Below are 25,725 nucleotides of genomic sequence, written 5' to 3'. Positions count from 1 at the left end.
CGGTGCATGGGCGAGTCTCTGCAGGGCGCTGAGCAGACCCTTACAGTGGGCACCCTCAGCTTTTGCTGCTGAATGCCAGTCCTGAGGAGCAGCCTTTGGCAGCTCTCTGCTCCCCCTCTCTAGGACAGCCTTACAGGGGAAAGGTACATACCAAAACCACCTGTGAAATGGGCAGCAGCCAAAGGTGTGTCTGCTGTGCCCTGTGTCCGCACTCCAAGGAATTTAGGCAGCCCGCAAGCGCAGCTGTGCTGTTGTGTGCTTCTCTCCCTCATCTGCCTGTCCTGCTCACTTTAAAAATCACGGAGCTGCTGCTAATTTCGTTAGCAGGCCCGTCAAGCAGTTCATCAATCTGTGATTTCCTGGCTTGCTGCTGTGAGGAAACAAGCGGGATCTGCTCTGAATTCACAAAGTCATCCCCTGGGGTAATTTGTCTGAAGGCTTAAAATTTCCCTAGTGGATTATTATCTAGGATTAAAACTGGGGGAGGGAGTGTTTCTACTTTTTTTTTTTCTTTTTTTCTCCTGAAATAAACCAGAATATCCCCTAAACTGCCAGCGGCTCCCCAGCCCGGAGGCAGGAGTTGTCTGTCCCGCCTGCCCCCGCCAGCCCCGCTCCGCAGCAGCAGAGGAGCGAGGCCCGCAGGCTCTCGGCCTGCTGCCCACGGAGAGGGCACCGGTTAGGTGCATGGGGCAACCAAAAGGGAACCGAGAAGCGCCGGGGTGATGGAAAAGGCTCCACTCGCCCCCCGGGGAGCTACAGCTCCATCGGGAAACACTCAGGGTTGCGTTGCCAAAGGCGCGGCTCCCCACACCCGCGCAAACGCGAGCGGCTGCGAACCTGCAGCCCGCCCGGAGGGTCCCGGCTGCCGGGGCCGTACCCAGCCCCGCGGGCGCGGGCTCCGGGCGGTTCCGCGGTTCGCAGCACCCTCTCCTGGCTCCCGCGCCCATCCGCAGCTCGCCCGCCTCTGCTCCTGCGGCGGAGCCGGGATGGGGGGATGCTCAGCCCGCTGCCCACCCGCACCTTCCCTGCAGGAAAAGAACAAGCGGCAAATTCAGGAGCGATAAAGGACAGGAAAGGGGAAAGCGGGGAGCCAGGCCTCTTGGTGTGACAAAGAAATGCAGAACAGAAACCACCTCATCTTCAACCAAAATCATCTTAGTAATGAGAATAAATAAATACTCAAACAAAACCAACCAAACAGAAACCTTACAATTTAATTTAGAGATGACAAAAAACTTTTTATCTTACCTCAAATTCTAATTTTGATAATTTAACCTTCTCTTCCCTACCAGTCCCAAAAAGCAAGGCCATTGATTTTAAATGGAAAATTATCATACAAAATGAAGAGAGGCAGTCTTATGTTGGAGGGGGCAAAAAAGGACAAAGCATATACCCCCACTTTTCTACTACAAACCTTTCTGGGTTGATACCTCCCCATGTGTCGTCCCATTATTTTAGCCAGTCTGACTCAGAACATGAATTCCTTCAAATTCTCTTCTCCACCAAATGTTCTCTTCCTTGGAAACCAGCCCCAGCCCACCCCATGGACCCAATGGGCTCAGAAAGAAAGGTCCTCAGAAAGAGGAAAGAGGTCCCAGATGTCTACATGTGGGTCAGGACAAACTACAGCAAGAAATGAGGTTCCATTCCCAAGTCCTGGCACCTGCACAGTACCATTAGGCACGGGTGGCATTACTGCTTGTGCTGAGGTTGCTGTTGCTTGCAGGGTTTTGGTGGCCTTTCCTGCCCTGCACCCCTCACCAACAAGCTGCTGGCACCATGGAGCCTGCAGGGCTGCAACACATATCGGCAGGGCTTTTTCAGCACATGCAACGGTGCCATGTTTTCACCTTCACACATGTGTCCCCATGGCTCTGCCACTCATTTCTCCTCCAGAAGGCAACTGGCCCGCAAAGCCCCAGAACTCCCACTGAGTACAAGAAAACCTCCTGCCTAAGAAAATAAATGTGTTCTGCGCTCTCTCTGAGCTACCCACAGCAAAGCAAATATGGGCACAGCTGGGTCCCGCCACTGCTTTGTTCCTTAAAAATGTGTCATTTCAGTCAAATCATTCCCGGCACATCTGGCCGTCATTAGATAGAGGAGAGAGACAGTTACTGTCATCCTTTTGCACATTGCACAACAGGCGCTGTCGGGCCACCGAGCTGTGGTCTTTACCTTTCTGCTGTACTTGTCATTTGAGACATCCATAGCCCAAATGGAAACCACACTGTCTCACAGCGGGAGGGCTTGGGAACACCATCCTCCAGGAAGGTGTGGTGCTCAGGGTACCAAGCCACCTGTGCTGGGTGCCATTTGACATAGAAGCAGGGAAGAGAGGCGGGCAGGAAGACGGCAGCTGCCTGCCCTTCCAGCTAGATGTCCAGCCTCAGTGCGGGTAGTGGAGATGACCTAGGTAGGAGACTCTGTGTCTCCTCAACATACCTGGGAGGTCAGCAAGTCCAGGTACCCTCCATGCAAGGTTCATGTCCCACTTTCTGTTAAGGCAAATAGGAGGAAGGAGGTGTGATGGACACAGATCTTTTGCAGGAGCTGGAAGGAAACGTTAGCAGTGGTGTTAGCTGTTCTCGTCTTTTTAGTGATCCAAGTCCAAGGTCTCAGATCAAGGCAATGAGAAAAGGGACAGGCTGGAGGAGGAGCTAGGACAATAATCTGATTTGGAGCCATCTTGGGAGATGCCATCAAGGCAGTGGCAGCAGCAATGCTGAGGACCTAAGAGAAGTCCCTGGCAAGGCAGCCACAGGACCTGCCTTATGAAATAGTAAACACTGTCTCAGCACAAGGCCAGAAATCAGCTAGCTGACCTCTGCACCCCCTCATTGCTTCCCACCAGTTTAACCTTTTTCCTCATCCTCAAGCAGACTGTCTGAGCTATCAGAGAAGTCCTCCAGATCCTGCTGCCTCATCTTGGATTCCAGAACAGTGATGCGCTGCTTGAGCTTCATCTGGGCATCATTGTACTCTGTCAGGAGCCGGCCAAAGCGGGTGTGTAGTGTGTCTAGGTTCAAGGCCAGCCTGTCCAGCTTCTCCTCCACACTCTTTCCTTCCATGCTTGCCTCTGCAGCTGACTCATCCAGCAGCCCTTCCTTGACCAGGATCTCCCGGCCACGTTCCTCCAAGACCTTTTTGGCATCAGGATACTCTGTGACTGCTTCCATAAGATCTTCCTTTGAGAGGCAGAAGAGATCAGAGTAGCCCAAGCTACGGATGTTGGCTGTGCGTCTGTTGCCCATTTTGCTCCCTTTGATGTTGAGAATGCTGATCTCACCAAAGCAGCCTCCTGCAGTGAGCAAAGCATACTGTGTAGTTCCGTCATCTGCCACCACAGCCAGCTTCCCCTCCTTGATGATGTACATCTCTTTCCCAATGTCTCCTTTCCGGCAAATGTAATCTCCTGGGCTGAACACCTGTGGGCGAAGCTTCAGCACCAGCTCTACCAGTAGACCTGCCTCACAGTTCTGGAAAATCCTCACCTTCTTCAGTGTCTCCAGGTGAACGTTGATGGCAATCTCTGCCCTTAACTTATCAGGGAGATTCTTGAGGACTTCCCTTTCATCTACAGCCTTCTTGTTGGTCCACAGGTAATCAAACCACTTGATGACTTTGGTTTCCATGTCTTTGCTTACCTTGCGGAACTGCATGTAGTGTTTGATGGCATCAATTTTTGCTTGGAACTCTGCTCTGGTGGCATTCATGTTGGATATCATGGATCCCACATTCCCCACAATGGTGGCAAAGATGAGGACACCGATGAGGAAATCAAAGATCACAAAGAGGTACTCTTCATCACGCACAGGAGGAGGAGTCTCTCCGATGGTAGTCAAAGTCAATGTAGACCAGTAGAGACAGTAGACGTACTCCCGGGTCAGATACCCATATTCAGGGTCTGTGACATTTGGATAGACCCAAGCGTCCTCTCCAAAGCCTATGGCATTGGAGATGGCATAATAAATGCATGCATTCCAGTGGATAATGACCAGTATGTAAAGAATCAAGTTGCTGATGCGGAAGATGTTGGGGTGGCTGGTTCTGGTCTCAGTCCTATCAAAGAACTCAAACATGCGGGAGAAGTGCAGCAGCCTGTTGAAACGCAATTCAGGACGGTGCAATCCCACAGCAAAGTATGCCAGGTCTGTGGGCAGGATGGAGAGAACATCCAGCTTGAACTGTAAGGTGTGGATGTAGTTATCCCGTAACCTCTTCAGGTCCTTAACCAGAAGGCCCTGTTCCAAGAAACCTGATAGAGAAACAAATGATAGAATTATCTTGTCTTATGTTCAACTTTTCTGCAGGCTTTTAAGCACTTCTGAGAAACATTTTATGGTATGCCATGTGCATGTGTGCAAATATACACGGGTGATCAAATACTACCAGTTCCACCTGATCTACTCGATTTACAAGCTTTTGTTATCACTCAAGCCCTTCATCTGGCAAAAGCCACCTGAAGACATCACTTGTGGGTTTACTCTGTCATCATTAAGAAATGCGGACACAAAGGTTTCCATCCTTCAGATCATGAATTATTGCAGTTTGGATAGAAAACGTACAGCTACCTGCCGTGTTCCAAGAACATTAAATTCTACCATTTTTCTGTGTAGATAATTAATTAGCTGAACTGATGCAAAATCAGAGATATGGACCTTCAACTATGCCCAAATACTAATAGTAATGCAGGTAATTTTGTACAATTATTCAAAGGTGAAGCTGAAAGCTGGGATGATTAATCTTTCATTCTGAAACTTACTCCATTTCTCAGATCTTTTAATTAGATTCATTCTCTAGAGACTGCTTTGTACTAGTGAGTGCCAAAGTAGACAAACCCCTCCTTCTAATGGAGCTGTAGATTAGGACTCTCCCTTGCATCTCATCTCCACTTTTAGGGGATTAAAGCAAAGCACTCACAAGCCAGGATGCTACTTCTGCTTACCAGTGCACAGACGGATCACTATGTCCCCAATGTAGATAGAGTCTGAGATGTAGTCTAACACCAGCCAGAGGACAACATAGGTCTTTTGCAGGTCACTGAAGCAAGCCCTGGAGAAAGGTCATAAAATAGGGTGGTGAGACCAACAAATCTCCATATGATCTCCAACTATTACAGCTGAATACAGGCTGATTCTGAGGCCCTCTTCTCCTAGAAATTAAAACTCCCTTCTCTGAAAAATCTGCCCTCCCTTGACCTAGGTAAAGCAACGTCTCAAAACCACCTCCCAAATGCACCTTTGCATGGTCCTTTCCAACTGGGGCCAGAGGGTGGATGCTCTGCCTTTGCACCACAGAAGTCACAGTGATAGCGGGGGTCCCTTTCCTTTAGGTTTGTGAACAGAAGGATTAGAGGAGACACAGACACTGTAACATCCCAGCTCACCTGGCTACGAGCAAGCACCAGTTATAGAGGACAGGAACTGCAATGACAGCCAGCCAACGGTAATACCAGTCCCCAGCAGGGTCCACCACAAAGATCTGCCATGTCTTCCTGGAAGCAGAGAGAAGCCAGAGCTGGCAATGTATGAATAAAGGGATCAACACAGAAAGTAGGGTTGGAAGGAACCATCGGAGCCACATCCTTCATCCGTTGCACTAGACTGACTCAAACACAACTCCAGCTTGAGTGCCAGTCTGTAAGCTAAAACCAATCCCAGCAGCGCCGAGCAAAAATGTCCACCACTGTTTAAGCTCTTTTATCCCCAAAAGTGGGCTCAGTAATGTACCAAGGAGGAAACTGTAGGACATGAAGGTAAAGCAGGTGGCCTACATGCCCACAGCACCCCAGTGCAGAGCCAGAAATGTATGGAAGAGGGCAATCAGAAGACTTCTTGTTACATGACGTTGCCTGGATTGGTCCCAGACAGATCTTCAGGGAAGATTAGTTAGAAAAGGAAGGTGAAGCATGCTGCATGTCAATGGGAGCACCAGGAGGGGATGTCCAAGCCCCAGAGTGGCGACCCATGGGGTGGCTGGCATTGGGAGGCTGCCATCATCATGCTGCTCGCAGCTGCCTGCCTGCAGTCTGCTCAGTCCTGGGTCCAGCCTTTGAACTGCTCCCAAGTGTTTGATCCTGCTCATTTTGGGACTCTTGAGATAAGATGTGAGCTCCAGTCGCCAGATCTCACTGGAGAAACCGAGGAAGAGAAACTCTGTGGCTGGGCTGATAGGCTTAGCTGCTGCAGCCTCGTAGGACAAAACTCCCTCTCTCCCTCCCTCCTCCCCTCCCTTCCAGCTTTTGAACATGCAAAACTCCCTCAAGTGATAGGAAAAAAAACAATATACTTGCCAACAGATTCCCTGTCCCCACCCCGCTGCTTCTGACAGCTTCAAAAGCAAAACCTCTGCCTTGAAGTCTGCTTCCCCATCTGCACAGGCAGTGGCACTGCGGTGCCCGGAGCGTGGGGACCGGCACGCGGCGCAAAGCCAGCAGTGGTCCTTCACATTCGCTCTGGGTACAGCCACAGACAAGCAGGTGATCTAACCTCCCCAGTGAAAGTGCTTATCTTTTGCTCAGAAAGTGCAATTTAAATGTTTTTTGAGAAAGGGACTCTTTGCTTCCTGGGATGTACAGCACCAACACATGGGAGGCACTGACTCACCTGCAGCCAGCACATACTGTTGTAACACCCACAAGCACTAATAACCTCAATAATGGTGTTAATTACGTTGGTAATTTCAGCTTTAAATGACCCGTGCTGCCCATGGCAGGTGGCTGGAGTCACTGACGTTACGCTGACAGCGGGGACAGGGCTGGAAAACCAGAGTTCTTGGTTAACCCAGGAAGAGGGAACAATCATCTGCCTCTTCCCAAAGGCTTTGCACCCAAGCTGCAACCATGGAGGGTCGCATGGCTGTGAGCAGCAGATCACGTTTGGAGTTACCAGACTTGGGGCTCTTCTTACCTGTGGAGTTGAGGACCTAGAAAAGAGCAGAAGTCACCACCATCTCCCCAGGAGCCCACTGGCACTGAGCAGCCCTTTCACAGCACGCTTCAGCTCCCTCTGATAATTAACAAGCTCCCCTTAACCTTCCAGGGCAGAACTTTTTTCCATGACTAGTAAAGACCCAGATACAAGGCTCAGATATTTTTCTCCTATAGAAGACAATTATTTCTTGGTGGTTTAATTACCACGTATAATGGTAGGGTCCAGAGTGGTCTCTGAGCTTTGCCCTTTAATTAGCCAGCAGAAGAAAGCCAGGTTATTGCTTTTCACCAGGAGCGTGAGCTGAGGAGATAAAAGGGCTGGATTTGAAAGAGCCTTTTCAGAAAGCTGCCGTCAGGGTGGGGGTGCGGTATGGGCAGCAAACACACTCCTTTCATCCTGCAGATGATAAGGCTAGCAAATCCCATGCATTTGTGCTTGCTGCAGTCTCCCGGATGGAGACCCTGCATCCCCTGGCTTGTCCCCAGTTCATCATATGCACAAGCTGAAGGTGCATCTCTTTACAGACCCAGGGCTGGCTCCAAACACCAACCCTAGTGTGGAACTACTCTGAAAATGGGGAGGTCTGCTAGCTGTCACGAGCCATGCAATGTGTGTTTCCTACCAGGGCATGAATCAGGGGAGAGAAGACCCCATGGATGAGGGACAGGCCAGGTCCTGCGTGCCTGCACAACAGCCCAGCAAGCCAGGCTGGTTGCCAGGACAGAGGCTGGAAAGGGCAGGGAGGACCCCTCACATCACTGCGTCCTACCTCCCCCTTTCCCATCCCCATCCACCTCCATTAGCCATCACTGCTGGGAGCCCCCGAGCACTGCGCACAGCTGATCTCCAGCACAGGACAGCTGGGGCTGCAGGGAAGGGACCCTACTTTCTGTTTTCTTCCTCGGTATCCTCGTCCTCTAGATCGTTGCCAGCGCCTGCAGCCACTGTCTGGAGCTCGGGGCCCTGGAAGCGCTCGAGGAAGGGGTCTGGCCTTTGCTGCTCCTCGTGCAAGCTCTTGTTGGCCCAGTCCCTCAGCATCAGTACCAGCTGGACTATCCTGGACAGGGGAGAGAGGCAGAGTCAGGAGGTGTCTGTGGAGCAAGGAGTAAGCAAAAGCTTGAGAGAAAGCAGAGGGGCTACAGCTGAGAAGAAAACACTCACAGCTCCCTCTCAAACCCAAACGTTTCCTTTTTTCCCCCTTGTAGTGCTGTTGAGGGACCAAGAATACACGAGCAAGAGAGCCCACCCTGGCAGAGACCCACTGCTCCTTGCCCAGTCCTGCTGCCGTTCCCACGGGGACATGAGGAATGTGTGGGTGGCTGGGGCAGAGCAAGGCTGCCTGTGAGGGAAAGGAGCCCCCAGGCCCTCCCAGGGCCCCAGAGGTGATGGAGCCAACCCCTCCCGCAGCCCTCGCTGTGGGCACTGTGTCAAAGCCAGGCACGGAAGTCTCAGGCTGACCCCGGCCGGTGGCACACTCAGGTACCTGGCCAAGGCTCGTCTGCCTTGGAAAGCCGAGGCAGCCGGCTGCTCCCCCGCATCTGGGGGAGCCCTGCTCTGCAGCTCTGAGGAAGCGCCATCCTGGGTTGAGCGGGTCCTGCAGTGGGGAAAAGGGAGTTCACAGCCACAGCGTGCCCCTGTGACACCTGCCCGCAGCCAGATGAACTGGAGGAAGCAGGCAGCTGAGGTTTGGCATTGCAGCCCTGCCCACACCAGGTCTCGGCAGGCACGCCAAGCTGGCCCTCCCCTTCCCTGCCCCACCGCTGCCTCCCTTCAACCAGTCAAACCAGGGACCAGCCTGACCTCCTGCTGCTGAGCCCCGTCCCCTCCGCATCACCCTCCTCTTGGGCTTGGGCAGGTGGGCAGGAGTGGCGGTTGGCTGGTGAGCTGTGCAGACCATTACTCTTGGCTGTCATCCTCCATATGAGGAGACCACAGGCACACACCCTGTCCCAGAGACCTGCAAAGAGCAGAAAACAGCCACAAGAAGAGCCATGCAGGACACATTCTGTGCTTTGGACACAGAGATGTGGCAGAGCATGGAATAATGACCATCAAACCCCATGGGATGTGCCCTCTCCATGTTTCCCACCACCAGCTGTTGCTGGTGCTGCAGTAAGAGTCCTGTAGAGCCTTTTGCCCTCCTCAGAGATCCTATATCTGCCTGTGGCCCATGAAGAATGCTTTCCTCGTCTTTCAGGCTTCTCTGCCATTGCCAGGGCAACAGTATCCCCAGCGAGCCGTGCCATAACAACAAGCCCATGGCTCTCAGCACCACTGCCTGCCCAAGGGACAAGAAAATAGACTCATGAGGGATGTAAACGCAAGGCCAGCCCTGGCAGGGAGATGCTGTCGTGCACGGGGGTAGACTTTGCATGTACAAGGGTGTCTGCACCTCAGTAACTTCCCTCCTTCCCCAGGGCACTGCACCCTGCTGGTGGTCCGCCCAGCGAGCCCCATCTCCTGTCACTGCAGAAATCTCCTGTGTTGGAAATGGAGGTCTGCTGTTCAAAAAGAGCCCTTGCTGAGGTTCCTGCTGGCAAGTGCTACTGTCCGGTTTCAGAAAGCAGCAGAGAAGACCCTACATTAATATGCAGAGGCTGCTGTGGAGCTGTTAAGTGTGGGATTTCATCAGGGGTTTGTCTATCTAAAAAGCAAGAGATGCCCACCGGGCTTGCCCAGCCCCAGCATCACACACAGCCCTCTCTGTTCTGCTGCACCCTGCAAGAGCAACTCGCAGGAACACAGGCTTGCACGTGCACGGACACGCACACAGGCATTGTCCAGCTCTACCCGCACTATGCATTCCCACTGTGGCCACCCTGCCTGCTCCCCCCGAGGCACAGCACACCCTCCATACCCACAATTCACGGATGAGGCAGGTTCCTGGACACAACACGCTCGTTCTCTCCCACAGTGCAGCCCACAATCGAGGCCCTGCTTGGGGAAAGGCAATGCTGTGTGCACCTCTGCCACACGCACAAAGACTACATCCACTCTGCACACACCGGGACAGTCATACACGCCCAGCCTGGCCACCTCCCCACTGCGGAGAAGCCACCACGGTCCACTTACAAGCCTGGCATCCCTCGAAGCCTTCAACACTTGGCTGCTGCCTAACACGGGCTAGCAGGGGTGGCTGGGGAGCATCCCTGCCCCGGGAGCCTCCTGGGCTCTCTCCAGAGCACTCAGGGCTTTTCAAACGCGAGTTGAGCTGCAAAGCAAAGCTGGCACAAGCAGAGCTGCCTGCCCTTCTGCTCTTCTGTCCTACCCAAGCAGAGAAGGAGTCGAGGCAGCCAGGCGGCACCCTGGCAGTGGCAGAGGGGCTCTGCGGTGCGCGGGGAGGATGCACACGCACGTGTGTCTGTGTATCTGTGTGTCTCGTCACTACAGCACGCCCATCCCCTGAGCATCCTCGACGCCCTGAGCAGCAAGGCGCACTTCAGAGGAGTTAATAGCAGCCAGCTTTGGTGTCTGGGGGATGAAAGGGGAGGAGGGAAATGCGTTGCTCAGGGATGCTCCATTTCCCTACCCAAGTGGCCCCTTCTTCCCCTGCCACTGCCTTGGTGGCTGGAGGGACCCCAGACATCTCTCAGGTCGGAGTCCAGCTGGAGATCACAGCTGCCCTAGGCAGCTCTGGGTCCAGTGGCTCCTGAGTTCCCAGCAAACCTTGGGGAAGGGTCACTGCCCACCCGGAGACCAGAGACCGGCACAGCCAGCAGACCCCCAGCTGGGCTCAAGTCCTGCCGCACAAGAGGATGCGCTGGGATGGCTTTCCAGGCCACCTGCTTCCGCTCCCCTCCCAGCCCTCTGCCCTAGGGGAAACAAAGCTGGGGACTATTTCCCTGCTTCACAGGCTGTGACGTGGCTACTGCTCTGATGGAAAATTTGCAGAAGTAGCCACGTTTTAACACCCTCCCATCCAGTTACCTCATCTCACGCTCAGGGAGCAGGATACCAAATGTGCTGCTCTGAGTCCGGGCAAGAGAGCTGCAGAGCTTGAAGATGATCATGAAATGTATCTTTCACCAATTTCTGCCCTCATATTTTGTTCACAAAGCCATTCTAATAACCATTAGCAAAAAAATTGCATCCCCAAAGCAACAAGGAAGAGGTTCGTTTTTACCACTTCCCCCAGCATCTGGCTGCCTGCAGTGGCTGAGGCTGGATCGGTCCCTGTCGTGTGCATGGAGTCCTGCACCGTGTAGGAGGCTGGTCTGAAAGCACCAGCACCACAAGTCCCTTCGCTATCAAGGGTTTACCTTTTTTTTTCCCCCTTCAAACCCTTAAATTCCACTTGTTCTGATCTCACTGAAAACTTGGACAGCAGGGAGCCTGAAGGAAGAAATTGAATTTTCGCAGCCTTGGCCGGGGCTGCTGGTGGCATTGGGTTGCTGCCTGGGGAGAGCACCCAGCAGCAAGGGACACATCACCCTGCTCTCGTCCCCACATCACAGCCCCCGGCACTGGTACAGCTCACACACCAGGAGCACCAGCAGTGGCACATGTCCTCCTTCCACCTCTCCTTTTGCTCCCTCCTGCAGCTGCCTTCAAAAGCAACACAGGAAAGTCCAGGAGCTACTCCCTCGAACACCGTATTGCACAAGACACTTTATTTTCTGTGCATGTCATTGTGGCAGTGACCCAAGGAGACACCCAGCCCTGCCACATGTGCTGCCCTGGGACAACAAAGAGCCAGGAGGAGGAGGCAGGGAAGATAAGATAGAAAGTAAATAAATAAAAGCATCGCACCACAACAGGGACAACATTACCAGAAACTCTCCTCCTCCAGAATCCCTCCAGTCAGGGTGGCTGGCATGTGGTTTTACACCAGTGGGCCAAACAGCCTGTAGCTCTAGAGATGTCAGACATCCAGCATCTGATGAAATAAGCATGCGTGGCTAAGACATCCGCATCAGGTCAGAGTCCTGTTGTCAAGGGAATAAACCTTATCTGTTCCCATCCACTGCAATACCAGGATCAGACTCCGCAGTTGGTAGAAGAAACACATCCAGAACACATGGAGTTTATTAAAATACGCATTTTATTGGTGTTTCCAGATTTACACCAGGATTTACGCCTTACATCAAAGTCATATTGTAGCCCCTACAACCTGCCAATAATTAGCCTTTGAGAAAACGTACAGTTTGACTACCTCTCCTCCAAACATCTTCAATCCACACTTTGAAAGTAGTGGCCCCCAAAGGGCCAGCCCTCTCACCTTACAGCTTAAAACAAAAACCCACAAGCTTCGTCCAGAACACGTTTGCCTCTCTCCGAGAAGAAGACCAGCCAAAGATTACCCACTTTCCTGGCACCACTCACCCAGCAGCAGCCCCCTTACACAGAGCCGTTGTGTAAGGTCCCCTGGTAACTCTGACCACATCCCTGAGCCACAGGAACCACCCGCACAGTGCTCCCATTCCTTACACCCTGCCATGGCACACCAAGCCCACCACACCATCCTGGCTCCATCTGTATAATCTCAGTGCTCTCCTCAGCTCAACTAGCAGGCACAGGTTCAGACCTGCAATTACTTGTGGGACAGCATTTATTAGTCAATGTCCAGCTGCCAGATTTACAGTCACGGATGCTCAATGCAGTTGCAGGCAGGAAACACCCAAGCATCCATGTCTGTAAATAAGCTATTGAGACATCTGCATGACCTGCAGAACCAGCTACAATTACTTATACGTGGAACATAGAGGGTGCCGTTAGGCCATGCCAAAACCTTACCCCAGAGCCTGCAAGCACAACTCCAGCAGACATGCTGGATGAACACCAAAAAGTCACCTCAGATGCAAGTGTTACTAAAACTCCACAAAAGGAAAGAACTGCAAAGCTGTTGACTGGGCTTGTGTTTAGCTAAAGAGCATCTGTGCCAAGAATTCCCCTCACCTGTGTTCTTGCACCATCACTGAAGTTACAGCTGTGGCAGCAGACCTAGGAGCGACCCTGCCCTCTGGCACTGGCAACCTAACAAGTAGCGGCTGCTGCCCAAATGGGCCATTTTCCATGGCCTGTCTGGTGCTGTCACTGTTGGTACAAGGTCTTATAATCTAGAGAGTCATCATGGGGAGGTTTCCCATTTAAATCTCTCTGGAAAAGAGCCAAACTCATGGGATAAGCCCAGACCTCAGCAACACTCTTAGTCACTTTGGATCTGAACATTTGCAAACCCTGCTGAACTGCCTGCAGCAGGACGGGAGCCGAGGAGACAGTGGCACAGCAGTGGCTGCAGGGATGGGAGCTCCTGGCTCCTCCAGCTCCATACCTCCCAGAGCAGGGGCTATGGTAAGGAAGAACTGGCACTGCTACCTCCATGAAAGAGCAGTTGCACAAGGAAGAAAAGAAAACCCACCAGCAGTATGAAAAAGCTCAACCACTCTAACACAAGCTTTAGGGTGGAAAATGAGGAACAGACCACAGCAATCGGCTGAGGACTTTTTCCATGAGGTCAGAACCAAGTGTATCCAAGCTGGGACATGGTTAGGTGGCTGGGACCATCACAGTGTAGACAGTAAGAGGACCCCATGTCTGCGAACACTCAATGCCTTGGCTTTGCATCTCCTCTGGCAGACAGCCAAGGGCCAAAGGGTCTCTCATTGCTTGTGCAGGACGGATACCTCCTATATGAGCCACCAATCTCTTAAGAGACCTGAGCTCTTCACAGCAGCTTGCCACGCAAGCACTGACCCCATCAAACACACCAAGTGGTGCTGGTGTACACAAAGCACTTGCAGCCACAGCTCAGCCCCAGGACTATGTTGGGCCGTGCTCCTCGTATCCCACCTCTCTCTGACACCTGTCTCCAGTTGCTGTGGCACGAGGTCCCGCTTCATCATTTCCCTCACCCACCCCTGATGCTGGAGCATGGGAGAGGAAACGCACCTTCATCGTAATTGAGGCCTGAAGGACACAGATCCTCAAGGGCCTACGCTGCAAAAAGCAGGTCAAGTTAAGAAGAAACACACTAGTTTTACTGTTTGCAAGTAGGTGAGCAAGGATTCTTTGCCTGCCCTCACCCACCCCTGCCAGGGCTGGGGAGGGAAGGTCGGGGCACGGGAGATCATCTCCTCAGCCAGAGGCCACGTGTTGATGAGGCAGGCGGAGATCAGCACGGAGTAGACCAGGGCCTCCTTCTGTCGCCAGGCACTGCACTGCTCTTCCAGCACACGCAGCCTCCCCGAGATCCTTGTCAGCTGCAAGGGAAGCAGTGGGGCCACGTCAGCCCTGCGGCGAAGTGCAGGACACTGGCTGCAGCCCAGGGACAGCAAGGGATGGAGAGGCAGGAGCTGCCGTCTCCTTCAGCAGTAGGTATCTTTGTGTGGGAGAATTAGCAGCACTAACCTCAGCTCCTGCGCTCATCAGGTCCTTCCCACCAGAAGAGCATCTGAGCCCTTTATGGCCAGCAGATGGAGGGGGTCTGGGCTATCTCCTAGAACCCTCAGCCCCTCGGGGTGAGGAGCTTTATCAGTCACACACATGTAGTCCTGCCCTGCTACTCCATTAGCAGCATCAGCTGGGCCTGGCTTGGCAACACCAGCCCACCAGGGCTGAGCAGCAGACCCTGGCACATCCTCACCCCCCTCCTACAGCTTTCCCATGAAACATTTGCAGCCCTTCACACCGCATCTCACCTGCTTTCGCATTGCTGCCATCTCAGCCACTTCCGACCTCTCCAAGACACCTCTGGGGCTGCGCCAGCCTCCTGGGAGCTGGGGAAGAAAACAGAGATGCAGAGGGACAAACACTGCCTCGAGAGGTGCAACTGCCTTCCCGCACACACAGTGCTGCTGTGGGGAGCCGAGCCGTGCAGGTGGCGCATGTGCCCAGGATGTGCTGTCCAGATGCAGCATCAGGAGAGAGGAACAGCACCTACACAGCATCTACTCATCTCTTCTTAAGCCTCATCATGCATATTTTATACCCACCACCATGCCCCCCATAGTGACCACAACAAAACACAGAGTACACAGCCATGACAGACAGGGAAAAATGCATACTTGTATTTCTGTAGGGGGTCCAACAGAGAGAAAAAGATGATGTTTCCAAGCATCCACGTCTGTGGTCCAAGGAATTCATTGAGGGTTGGATTAGAGCCAGTCAGGTAAATACCTATCACAGTGCCAATGCCAAAACAGAGGATGATCCCACTTACATGAGCAAGTGAGGATCCCCTGGTGGGTGTAAGAGACCAGCATGGAAGAACTGCTACAGATCCAACACCAAGCAAACTGGTGACCCTCACACAAGAACCGTTTGCTCGAGAGGGTGCAGCCAAGGCAGGAGACAAAAAACTCGGTAAGGGGAACAGGGGGTGGAGATTCCCCGAAGGCCTTCCAAGGAATGTCTCCAAACCTCACAAGGGTGCAAAAAAGCCTTGGAGCGAAAAGTAATCTGGCACCTGGGCCAGGGGCAGTCCCCAGGGAACAGCGGACAACAAAAAGAGGGGGCCAGTGCCATGAAGGCACTTCTGAACAGGTCTCCTACGCACCAGAGACCCTGTTGGCTGGACCAATGCTGGAACCATGGACCAGTGATACATCAATTTCTCTCTCTCCCCTCTTCTTTCTTTTTATTTTCTCTTTTTTTTTTATTCCTTTTTTCTCTAATAAGTAACACAAGGTATAAAACCCCACACACTACTATCCAATTGTCTACCGATGAGCCTAACTATGGAATAAAGGGTTTTGTTTACCCACAGACCTTGAGTGTGTTCTCACCTTAATCCACACAGGGTTATCAGCGAATCTGAGTCACTTCTCCCTCCTTCCTGCAACTGTATCTGCAGACCCTTAACTGGGATGTGCCATGGTCACAGGCAGATATTTGGGACGCAACAGCGGGAAGCAGCCGTCGACTGGGGGTAACTATCTGAACAAGTCCATCAGCCAGCAGAAAAGGGTCCTATGTTTGCTGAGACAAGGATTTGTTCCTCTTCAGCATCTCCAGATACCACAAGCTCACTTTCCCTGCCCACCTGACAAAAAAAGTACCACTTTTTGCTCTTCTAGCAAATTTTACCTGCAACTTGAAACATTATCAAGCAACTCAAGCACGCACCACTTTCTTCCATCCCTGGAAACAAACAGGCCACCACTGGGATTAGCTGCTGCACTGGCAGAGGCAACGCAGACCATGGATCTCCAGGGCATCCCCCGGAGATACAGCCTTGCTGCAGAGCCCGCATCACAGAGCCACAAAATAAAGCCACAAAATAAAGTAGATCCACAGTGAGAAAAATCCAAATTGCCATGTTTGGTCTGTTGCTCCTATCACCATTGCCTAGCCCTACATCAGTTCTTCCATAACTACACTCTCCTACACACACCAACAACTCGCATGGACACTCGCTGATACCATACAGGTTAACAAGTGTCTAACATTGGTCCTTTGGAGACCTCAGGGAGAGTATTTATTCCTGTTTGCAACACGATGTTGATCTTGCTGAAGATGAGCCAGAACAGCATGGGGAAATTCAGTGAATCTCTGTCTGAAAACACATTTGTGATGTAATACCTCCACATAATGTAGCCGCGGTGTAACTTGAAAGTCACAACAGAGAGAAAATCCAATTTCCCCCAGCACAGAGCCATTAAAAAGGGACACATGCTGCAGCTTTTGACTGAAAAATCCCAGTTGATACAGGTGAACACTTTAGAGTGAAGACTAGAAATTACCTTCTGATGACTCATACCCTTCAAGAGGGCACTATCAGGCAAATATTCCAGTCTCTGTCCAAGACTGGACTTTTCTTTATTAAAATTTCAGGACAAATGAGTCATCTCAGTCATTTTTTTTATTTTATTGTTACATAGGGGTACAAAGTTGTTGTATCAAAGAGATATCATGTGCATCTGAAGTGATGCAATAGTACCAAGAAAAGGTGTTTCAAGGTGGCTGGCTTCAAAGGGAAACCGAGACCTGGGAGAGGTCTCAACCCATTGCATTACAGCAGCTCCGCAAGCTACTGCTTCTCATGGTACCACGGCCTAAACCTCCTCTACTGCTGATGGGAGGAAGGAAAAGTTCTTATGTAGCCACTGACCAAATCTGTTGCATGCCTCGACTTCATTTAAAAAAAAAAAAGAAGTGACATTTGAAGACAGCCTATTGTGGTTGAAAGCATGGACATCAATTTGCATCACTCACAGGCAGAAGCCAGCTCTGCTGCCTGCATCTCTGTGCCATCTGGGAGGGAAGGCAGGATATGCCACTGATTGCAACCGATGGATGCTCACTCACCCTCCCTTTTCTGCCTGGAGGCTTTGCTCAGAAGAATCAGAAGTATTTAGATGTTCCTCTGTGTGCTCAGCAGCCTTAGAGCAGTGGGGACACCTTAAGGCTGCAATGATGTCTTTGAACATGTTAAATTTACTGCACTTGCACAGATAAGAGCACGGTGGAAAGAGTGCTCTAGCATATCCAGAGAGACTGAGATCATTACATACCTGCTCCAGTGAGCACACAGGCATACTGCAACCGTGGCCAGAGGCATCGGCTATGGGATGAGTAGCTGGTGTAACCAGTTCGTGGAAAATATTAATTAAAGGTGACCAAGACACAGCCAAGGTGCTGGGAGTCTGCAGGAGAGGGTGTCTTGGGACAGGACGCGGGTCAGGCTGTCTGTTCTGGATTTGATTCCCTTCACACATCTCTCCATCAAGCTATCAAGGCATGTAGAAAAGTTAGCACTTGCTTGGCCGTGAAGAGCAGCTGAAATCCAGCAATGTCCAAAGCAGTGTTTGATCATTTGAGATGCCCAGGAGACCGTGTGTTAATCTAAGCGAGAGACACAAGCAAGCTGGGTTAGCTGGGTGCACCCAGGCTTCATGCACCAGGCACTCCTAGGCCAGGGCGCCTGGAGCTGGCAGACAGCACAGGCAAGGAGGAGAGTCTGGGGGCAGCCATGCAGGACCATCCTGCTCCTGTGCCGTGCAGCCTGTGGTTTACAGAGCTCGTGCCTGGCTCACCGCCGTAGCAAGGCAAAGGCAAGTCCTTGCAGAGCGACAGGGGAGATGGCTCAAGATGAGCCAAAGTCACCTGGATGGCACTGGATCTTGCAGAGAGTCCTGGACATGGTGGAAGAGCACTTGGCCCAGGTAGTACATGGTCTGGAAGATGTTCTGCATGGAGTAGATCCTGCCCGTCCCCACAAGGAGGGGAAGCGGGGCACTGCGCGTGGGCAGGGGGCACACGTCCAGCCTAGGGTGCACACAGAATCACACCTGTCATCTCCTGGCCTCGTGCAGCATGGGCACAGCCCAGCATTTGGCAGTGTCCTTAATCCCTTCAACAGCTCCAAGCACCTCTGGGCATGCCATCGGCACCCAGATCCCCACATCACCAGGCGAGAGAACTCCCTTCAGGAGCCCGCAGGCTCAGAGGCATTCGCTTGACTCCTCCAAAGCCAACCATGGCTGTGTGTTAACCAGACCTTCACCAGCTGCTCTCAGCTGCAACAGGGGTTGCAGAAGGCAACTCTCCTGGCACCCAGATCAATCTTGGACTTCTAGGAGGAAAACTGGCTCTTCTCTGGGATTAAGTTAGAGACAATTTCTCCACTGGAGACTCTGGAGCCCAAGGCCATGAGCAGAGGATCACTATTACCATGCTAACCGTTCACAAGCTAAGTTCAAAAAGCTGAAAACCAAGTATGTTCTTAGCCCACTCTGTCTGCAAGGCACTGCAAGTTTCAACGACCCTTGCAGAAACTCAGTTAAGTCCTGGTGCCCGTCATTTGCCTGTGGTCACCTGCCCATAGCCCACAGCACTCTGCCATGCTAGGGTTGAAGCAGGAAGGGCACATTTCAAAGTGCCAGATGAAGATGGGCAGAGCCAGAGAGACTGACACAAGCCAGAGCGGCAGCAAGGTCCTCCTGGCCCAATGGCCCGGCAAGGACTGGCAGCACTCCCAGCCTGCTGCCAGAGGTGACGTGCACTCCCACATGTGATCTCGGCAGACAGCTCATCAGCCTGGGGACCAATGCAGCTGCCTTCACTGCTGCCTGGCACAAACCTCTCTGATGCCAGAAGCCATGTTCCTCCTGTGCAAGAGTAGGACTTGCCAGGCACTGACTTGCCCTGGTCTGAATACCCCCCACCTTGGGCACAGACACCAGAGAGCATCAAAGCAGCACAGACGACAGGAGATGCTGATCCCCACCTGCCCCAGACAGCTCTGGGTTCATGCTCACCGCTCATGGTGCTGGCTCGGGCTTTGTAAGGCCAGCTGGGCACAGTCATTTGTAGTCCTCTCTCGCCGCGACCTGCTGCTGTGATGGCCCTGTTGGCATCAAACACAAACACGTTAGTGCAGAGACTCTGGACAGGACAAGCCCAGCCCGGTGCCCTGCATGGCCTGCAGTTCCAGGAATCCATCAGCACCGGGCAAGCACTCAGTGGTGGGAGCATTACATGAGACCCAAACCTGGTGAGCTGATGCTGGAGCAGGTGGGGAGGTATGCTCGGAGCAGGGTGGGGATCACCAGCTGCTGACCTGATCTCTATTCAGATCAAAAATCCTGAACCTAACGCATCCGGGAATGGCTCCTGAATCTCAGAGAGGTGAAAGCATTGAGGAGGCAAATCAGCAGCTCCAGCAGCCAAACCAAGCCTTTGGCTGCTCATGTCAGGAGCCTCTCTTTGAATTAGTTTCGCGCAAGGCTAAAATCTGCTTTCAACTCTGACACCAGAACTCTTTACACTGCAATGATGAAACTGCTCCATCTCATACTTCATCCAGGAGAAACAGTCGTTGAAAAGGGATTTCAAAAGCAGCAGAAGAAGGTTGTGGGGGGGAGTGCGCTTACCTCAGCCCATCGCCTGCTCACAAAACGCGGTAGGCTGAATCGATGTCCCAGCATGAAGGTGTGTACTGGTTATGGGACAGAAAGACATCCCACCACCCCTATACTCTCACTCCTAGGACTTCCTAGGAGGACGTAGCACTCTGGAAGATGAATTCTGGCTTGGGCTGACACAGACCACTGGAGAAAGCCAGTGCTAGGATTGCTTCCCCTTCCCACCACAAGCAACTCCATCCACTCTCAATACAGTACCGATCGTTTGCGTTTCTGGGAGCTTGATGTGCTGGCTATGTGCAGAAAAGGTAGCTCTCCAAGGCGGGTGGGCTGCGCAGAGGAGTCTGAGGACATGTGCTCCACAGCAGAGGGGACCTTCCTTTGCTGCTTCAGCAGAACGGGCCTCAAACTGGCATCTGATATTTCTGCAGAGAGGAGAGAGGGAAGAATTAAACCAACCTGAATGTCCTCAGGACAGGAGAGAAGTGATCCAACCATGTAGGAGAGCCAACTCTGTGTCTAGTGTTACCAGACATACATCAAAAACCACGTTCTGCAGGTGTGAACAGCAGGACAGCCCAGAGAGGCAGGGAATGGAAAGCAACCGGATACACTGCTGCAAGAAAGCGAAGTTTGGGAGCTGTTTTTCAAAGAGACAGGGCCATATGTCTCAGCTTCCCAAAGCAGGAAACCTACCAAAGGCCAAGAGGGAACTGTAAGAGATGTGGAGATGTGGAGGGAGATGCCTCCACATTTTACTCCTCATTTTTTGGAGTTCAGATCCCTCCTGCCTTCTCTTGGTCACCTTTGCCCACCTCTCCCCAAGCATCTCTCCACCATTCCATCCTACCCTGCAGAATAAAGCTGACTATGTTATCTGCCCCTGTCCTCTCCTGATGCAAAGCAAATCACTGGGGACTTTATAAGGGGATCCTACACCCTAGGACATTGTAGAGCCGCATCAACCTTTGTCTACCCCAAAAGACAACCCAGGACATTACCTGCCAGAGAAATCCTATCAGGGATGTGCATCCGGAGGGAAGGAGGGACATCCTCTGTCACTGGCTCCTCTTCCACAGGGCTGAAGCTATCTGCTACTTTAAGCCTGTTGGGAACCTGCATCCTTTGATTGATGGCTTCTGTGAAGAGCAGGTCACAGCGGACTCTGTTCAGGTCCAGTCCCCAAAACGGCCACATCTTTTTTGATTTCCTCAGATTTCTTGAGCACACTGGGATTTCACACAGAGGAAAAGAAAGCTGACCGAAAGCGGTAGCAGGCAGCTCTTCCGAACTGGCACCTGCACAGGGACAACACACATGCTATAAAACAGCTAAAATACAGGCAGAAACAACCCGAAAGACAGACACCGTCAGAGTTGTCTGACAGGGTGTCCCACAAAGCCCAGCTGGCTGGGGCAAGGACACAGGGCCGCTGCAAGTGGGAACTCCTGCCCGGCAGGGTGAGACAGGAGAAAACTCCTACGTGTCCTGGGAGCAAAGCATGAGCTTAGCACCTACTGCCTCAATTGATAGCAAGGAAAGGGCAATAGTTCAGCACACCTGGGAGAAGAGCAGTTCAGTATACCCTAAAAACTAGTGAAAAAAATATTATTTTCCATACAGAAGTAAAGTTTTTTTGGAGGGCTGGGAGCACGTTTTTGTGTTCATACACCTTCAAGGAAAAATGAGGTTTTCTGAAAACAAAACCCACATTTTGGTGATAGGATTTCAGGTTACCACAGTAAAAACTGAGAACTAAATCCTTTCTCTGCACACACTTTCACTGCAGTATCCCCTAGGACCATACCCCATTCCCCATCTCCTCAAGTGACCCACACCAAGCTGAACAAGATGGTCTTTGCCCCACGCATAGCTGCCAGCTGCTGAACCATCCTCCCAGAAGGGAAGGAAAAAAACACGTCAGCTTCCCCAGGCCAGCGCCGGCTTGGCTGCCTCCCAGGAGGGACACATTCCCCAGCTCTCACTGCTCCTGCGGGCAGCTGACAGCAAAAGCAGGACATGAGACACGGACACTATCTGTGGCTTTGCAGCTGCTCAGGACGCACAACTGCCCCATCTTTCAGTTTCCCCTTTACCGAGTCCCATGGCTTTGAGAAGTCTCTGGGGCCACAGTGTTCCAATGCTTTCACTGAGCAATGTAAGCAGAGGGCAATCAACATATGATTTTGGCAGAGAAGCCCCCAAAAACACCTTCCTGGCTCCCAGCATAAGCACTGTTTATTCTTCCTCAAAAAGTTGCAGCTGAGGAGGAAACCCCAACAAGCAAGGGCTGCCCAGGCTGGCAGACCCCAGCTGGATGCCAGCACTGCCCCAGCGTCCCAGACGTGCTACATGCATGCACAGCCCCCCTGCACCCTCCTTGCTGCTGCCCTTTGAGCTCACCCTGCCCAAAAACATCTACCTTTGCTCCCAGGTCAAAATCTCCACCCGAAGAGGGGCCACCGGCTCCAACACAGCCCAAATAGCTGGAGGAAGAAGATATTTTCCTCTCCAAAGCTCAAGGCAAGGAAACAGGAGAAGGCAAGCGAGTGGGAGTGTGAAGGAGCCCTGCCTTCTTTGATCAGGTCTGGGGACTATATTTAGCAGCTGGGTCTCTGACGCTGTGCTCCCAGCCAGCAGCAGCCAGGGCTGCCCACCAGTGCCCTTGCTGCTGCCTCCTGGGGTGCTTTGGACTCTCTCACCTGCCCCAGCCCCCTGCCACCCCCTGGGATATCACCCAGCGGAGGGGAGCAGAGGGAAATCCCTGGGGAGCAGCACTGCCTCCTAAAGCCCAAAGGGTCACGGGAGATGCGACCCCCCGAGCCACCAATCCTGTCCCCTGCAGCAGCTGGGCCCTGTAACTCCAGGTACTGGCAGAACTGGCTCCATGCCTGCAATAACCAGCACTTCCAGCGATCACCTGCCTCACGCTGCTCTCTCCTCCTCTGTCATTAAAAACCTTTCAATTAAAGAGAGAGAAATTTGCTCAGCATCAGCTGTGGCAATTCCCTGCGTTCAGCTGCACAGAGATGAGATCCCCATCTCTGCAACTGGGTCTGCCCTAGAGGTGCTGCCAGAGACACGGGCTGCAGGGGAACAGCAGCCCCCAGATGCTCCACACCTTCTCCACCACCCTGCCCAGACCCAGCACTACCATGGGTGACACCAGTCCACAGGTGTCACAACACACATGCAGCCTGCTTCTCCCCAGAACCTTGAAAAAAGTGGATTTTTGCAGGAACTTTCTACTTGGGAGTGGAGCAGTCAGTCCTGGGATGGTCCCATAAGTCTTGGGACAGTCCCACAGCAGTGTCAGTCCCACAGGAGAAACCTGCATCAGACACTCAGCCCCACGGTCCACAACCATAGAAACCACCGGATTTCTCCCTCACATTTTTGGTGCTTTAGAGGCACTAACACCCTGTGTCGCTTTCTCAGCCTGGGAGTGAAAAGCTCTCTGGGAAGCCAGCACATATTAATAACAATAGATCTGGAGAGCGCAGATGGGTTCATTTTCCAATCACCTATGAAACTGCTGCAGCTCCTAAAGAGGGGAGTGAGAAGTAGGTTTTGAGAGACCAAGCTATTAAGAAAAAAAAAAACAACCACACAATAGCTGTCAAAACCTATAAGTAGCTGGATTTCCTCCTTTAACTTTCTTTAGGACTTCTTCCATCTATTGCCAAGCAACTCCCCCTCGCCAGCCGCAGAACACTGCTGCTCAGCCTCTGCTTGGGCACTTCACCTCGCGTTTGCAGCGACAGGGAATTTCCGGCACACTAAGCCTGCTGAGAAGGTTTAAGTCCCACAAGCCGGGAAAACCTGCCCTAGGGAGGGAAAGCCCACAATCTCCTCTCTCCGTCCCTCGCCAGCCCAGGATGCTCCACACCAGGCAGGGGGGGTATCATCCTGGTCCGGCACCCCGCCTTCCCCTCTCAGGGCAGGGTGCTGGGGGCAGCAGCCCCCTGCTGACCTACGGCTCGGCACTGAACTCGCCACGGCAGAGAGGAGCTGGCAGGGAGGGAATGGGTGTTGTCACTCGGCCGGCCACGCAGAGTCGGGGTGTCCCCTCCGCCCCCCGCGTCCCCCGATGGCGGCTTCGGGATGCGCTGCGGAGCAAAGGGCCCCGGGGCTCGCCCCGGCCCTGACCACAGCGCTCAGGCCAGGGGGCAAGCGTGAGAGCAGCCGGAGGGCGGGACGGGAGCGGGGCTGGGGGGCGGCTCCAGGGCACGGAGGGTCCCCACGCCCTCCCAGGGGATACATCCCGCCCCTCGGCCCCAGGGACGCCTCAGCGCCTCCCGCTGCCGGACGTGCTTCCCCGCTGGGGCTGCCCGAAGAGCCCCGCCCCGCCCCGTCCCGCTCTGGCTCTGGCTCCGGCACCCACCAGCTTTGTGGCTTGCAAAGGGTGGGGGAGTGAGGGACCACTTACTTTTTTTTTTTTTCCGAAGTCCGAGGCACCTGCCGGACCTGTAAACAGCCGCGCCCGCTGGCAGCCGCGGCGGTGCCGGTGCCGCCGGGACACCCGCCCTCCCGGCACCCCGCCCGCCGCGCTTAAAGCTGCAGCCGGAGCAATTAACGAGCTGCGCCTCATCAGCGCGGCGCCTCCCCAGGGGCAGCGGGTACCGGGCGCTCCCCGGCCCGCCCCCCTCAGACTCCCCCAGCACTGCCCGCGAAGGTAAGAGGTTTGCCGGAGCGAAAGGATTGCTCTTGCCAGGGGCAAAACCGGGGGACAGAAGCAAACCCGGGAGCTTCAGCGGGTCCCCCCCACGCACCGCACACGCGGCCCGGGCATGTCTGCAAACCAGCCCAGGCTTCGAGGGGAGGGCTCAGCCCGCCTCCTCTTGGCACCCCAACTGCCCGTGGCAATGCCAGCCGTGGGAGCCCGGGCAGGAATGGAGACGGCGGTCATCCGAGCACCGAGCTGTGCCAGAGCTAATCTCCTGCCTCTCCGTGGAGTCCACAGCGATAAAACGATCCGTTTGGGATGAACGACAGTTTTAAAGCTTCTGAATGGGGAGAGAGTCCAAGTCTTGACCGTAAAATGTGGTTGTGAAAGGGCTTAAAATAAATCCCACACTGCCCTGGTCTTGCTATGTAAAGGAGATTATCTAAGGGGTTTAGGAGCACACAGAGGAACAGCAAGACAACTTGTGCACCTAAATCCCCTCAAAGACCTTAGGAAATCCCTCTGCACTTCACCTACCAACTGGTCAGGGTTCACAGGACACCTTCCGGCTCTCATCAAGAGGTGCACACATGACGAGGGAAGTCAAAGGCTCCTGTCCGACGCATGGGGTTCGTTCTCAGCCCTGCAGCAGCAGCACACACCCAACTTCCAGAGATGGTCCTCTCCTCACTGGGGCCTGTGCTGCGCCTGTGCCCAGGGGTGGGTATTGGTGCCATCGTCCCACAGCTGCCTCCATCACCCCGCAGAGCTGAGCCCCAGCACCCCCACGAGATGGAAATCCAGCTGTGCCCAGTGAGACATTCGCCCTGTGGGAAAAAGCCACTCTGTGCCATTCAGACAGTGACGGTTTTTTAATAAATACCTTTTTTTTCGCACAGAAATATACCAAGTTTTACAGAATACAAACTGCAGGAATAACGACCGAGCATCAAAGACAGAGGATCCAGCGCGCCCTTCTGTCTCCCTCTGGTCTTTTCCAGGCTCTGACCCCAACGCTCACTGCCAGGTCTTCCCATAGCCCCAATTTGCTAAGGCCAAAAGGCAGAGGAAAGGCCTGGGAGGGGACAGAGAAGGTGCCAGCAGCTGCAAACTCGTGTCCTGCCCCAGAAACAGCCACGCTGGGCAAGCCTGAGCTCTGGGCTGAGGGCACCTGCTGTGAGAGCATCACTGGGACCAAACAGGGTGCAGGCAGCCAATGGATGTACAATAGCCTTTTGGTGCTGGTGGAGAGACTGGTGCTGGGGTGAACACTGAAGGGTGGCAGTGCAGGGAGTTTCTGGGCTAATTCTGGGGGGCTGGT

General features: G+C 53.2%; 2 protein-coding genes across 2 annotated transcripts; both read right to left on the bottom strand.

The window, feature by feature from the left end:
- Window positions 1-2,855: 2,855 nt before the first annotated feature.
- On the bottom strand, window positions 2,856-8,848 carry CNGA2 (cyclic nucleotide gated channel subunit alpha 2). The gene is made up of 6 exons (XM_009987389.2): window positions 8,736-8,848; window positions 8,419-8,529; window positions 7,822-7,992; window positions 5,390-5,497; window positions 4,949-5,055; window positions 2,856-4,258 (listed from the first exon to the last, which is right to left on the bottom strand). Exons 1-6 carry the CDS (start codon window positions 8,846-8,848, stop codon window positions 2,856-2,858), a joined length of 2,013 nt encoding a protein of 670 aa, XP_009985691.2.
- A 5,153-nt stretch (window positions 8,849-14,001) lies between these two features.
- LOC104379984 (mitochondrial fission factor homolog B) lies at window positions 14,002-20,935 on the bottom strand. The gene is given in 7 exon segments (XM_086619906.1): window positions 14,002-14,019; window positions 14,021-14,134; window positions 14,573-14,650; window positions 17,990-18,140; window positions 19,133-19,221; window positions 19,997-20,163; window positions 20,740-20,935. Coding segments are annotated over 7 exon segments (813 nt in total).
- Window positions 20,936-25,725: the final 4,790 nt, after the last annotated feature.

This window comes from Tauraco erythrolophus, chromosome 13, assembly GCF_009769465.1.
Source record: "Tauraco erythrolophus isolate bTauEry1 chromosome 13, bTauEry1.pri, whole genome shotgun sequence".
Taxonomy (NCBI): Eukaryota; Metazoa; Chordata; class Aves; order Musophagiformes; family Musophagidae; genus Tauraco; species Tauraco erythrolophus.
Note: the sequence above shows the minus strand (reverse complement) of the source record. Positions and strands in the feature narration are given on the sequence as shown.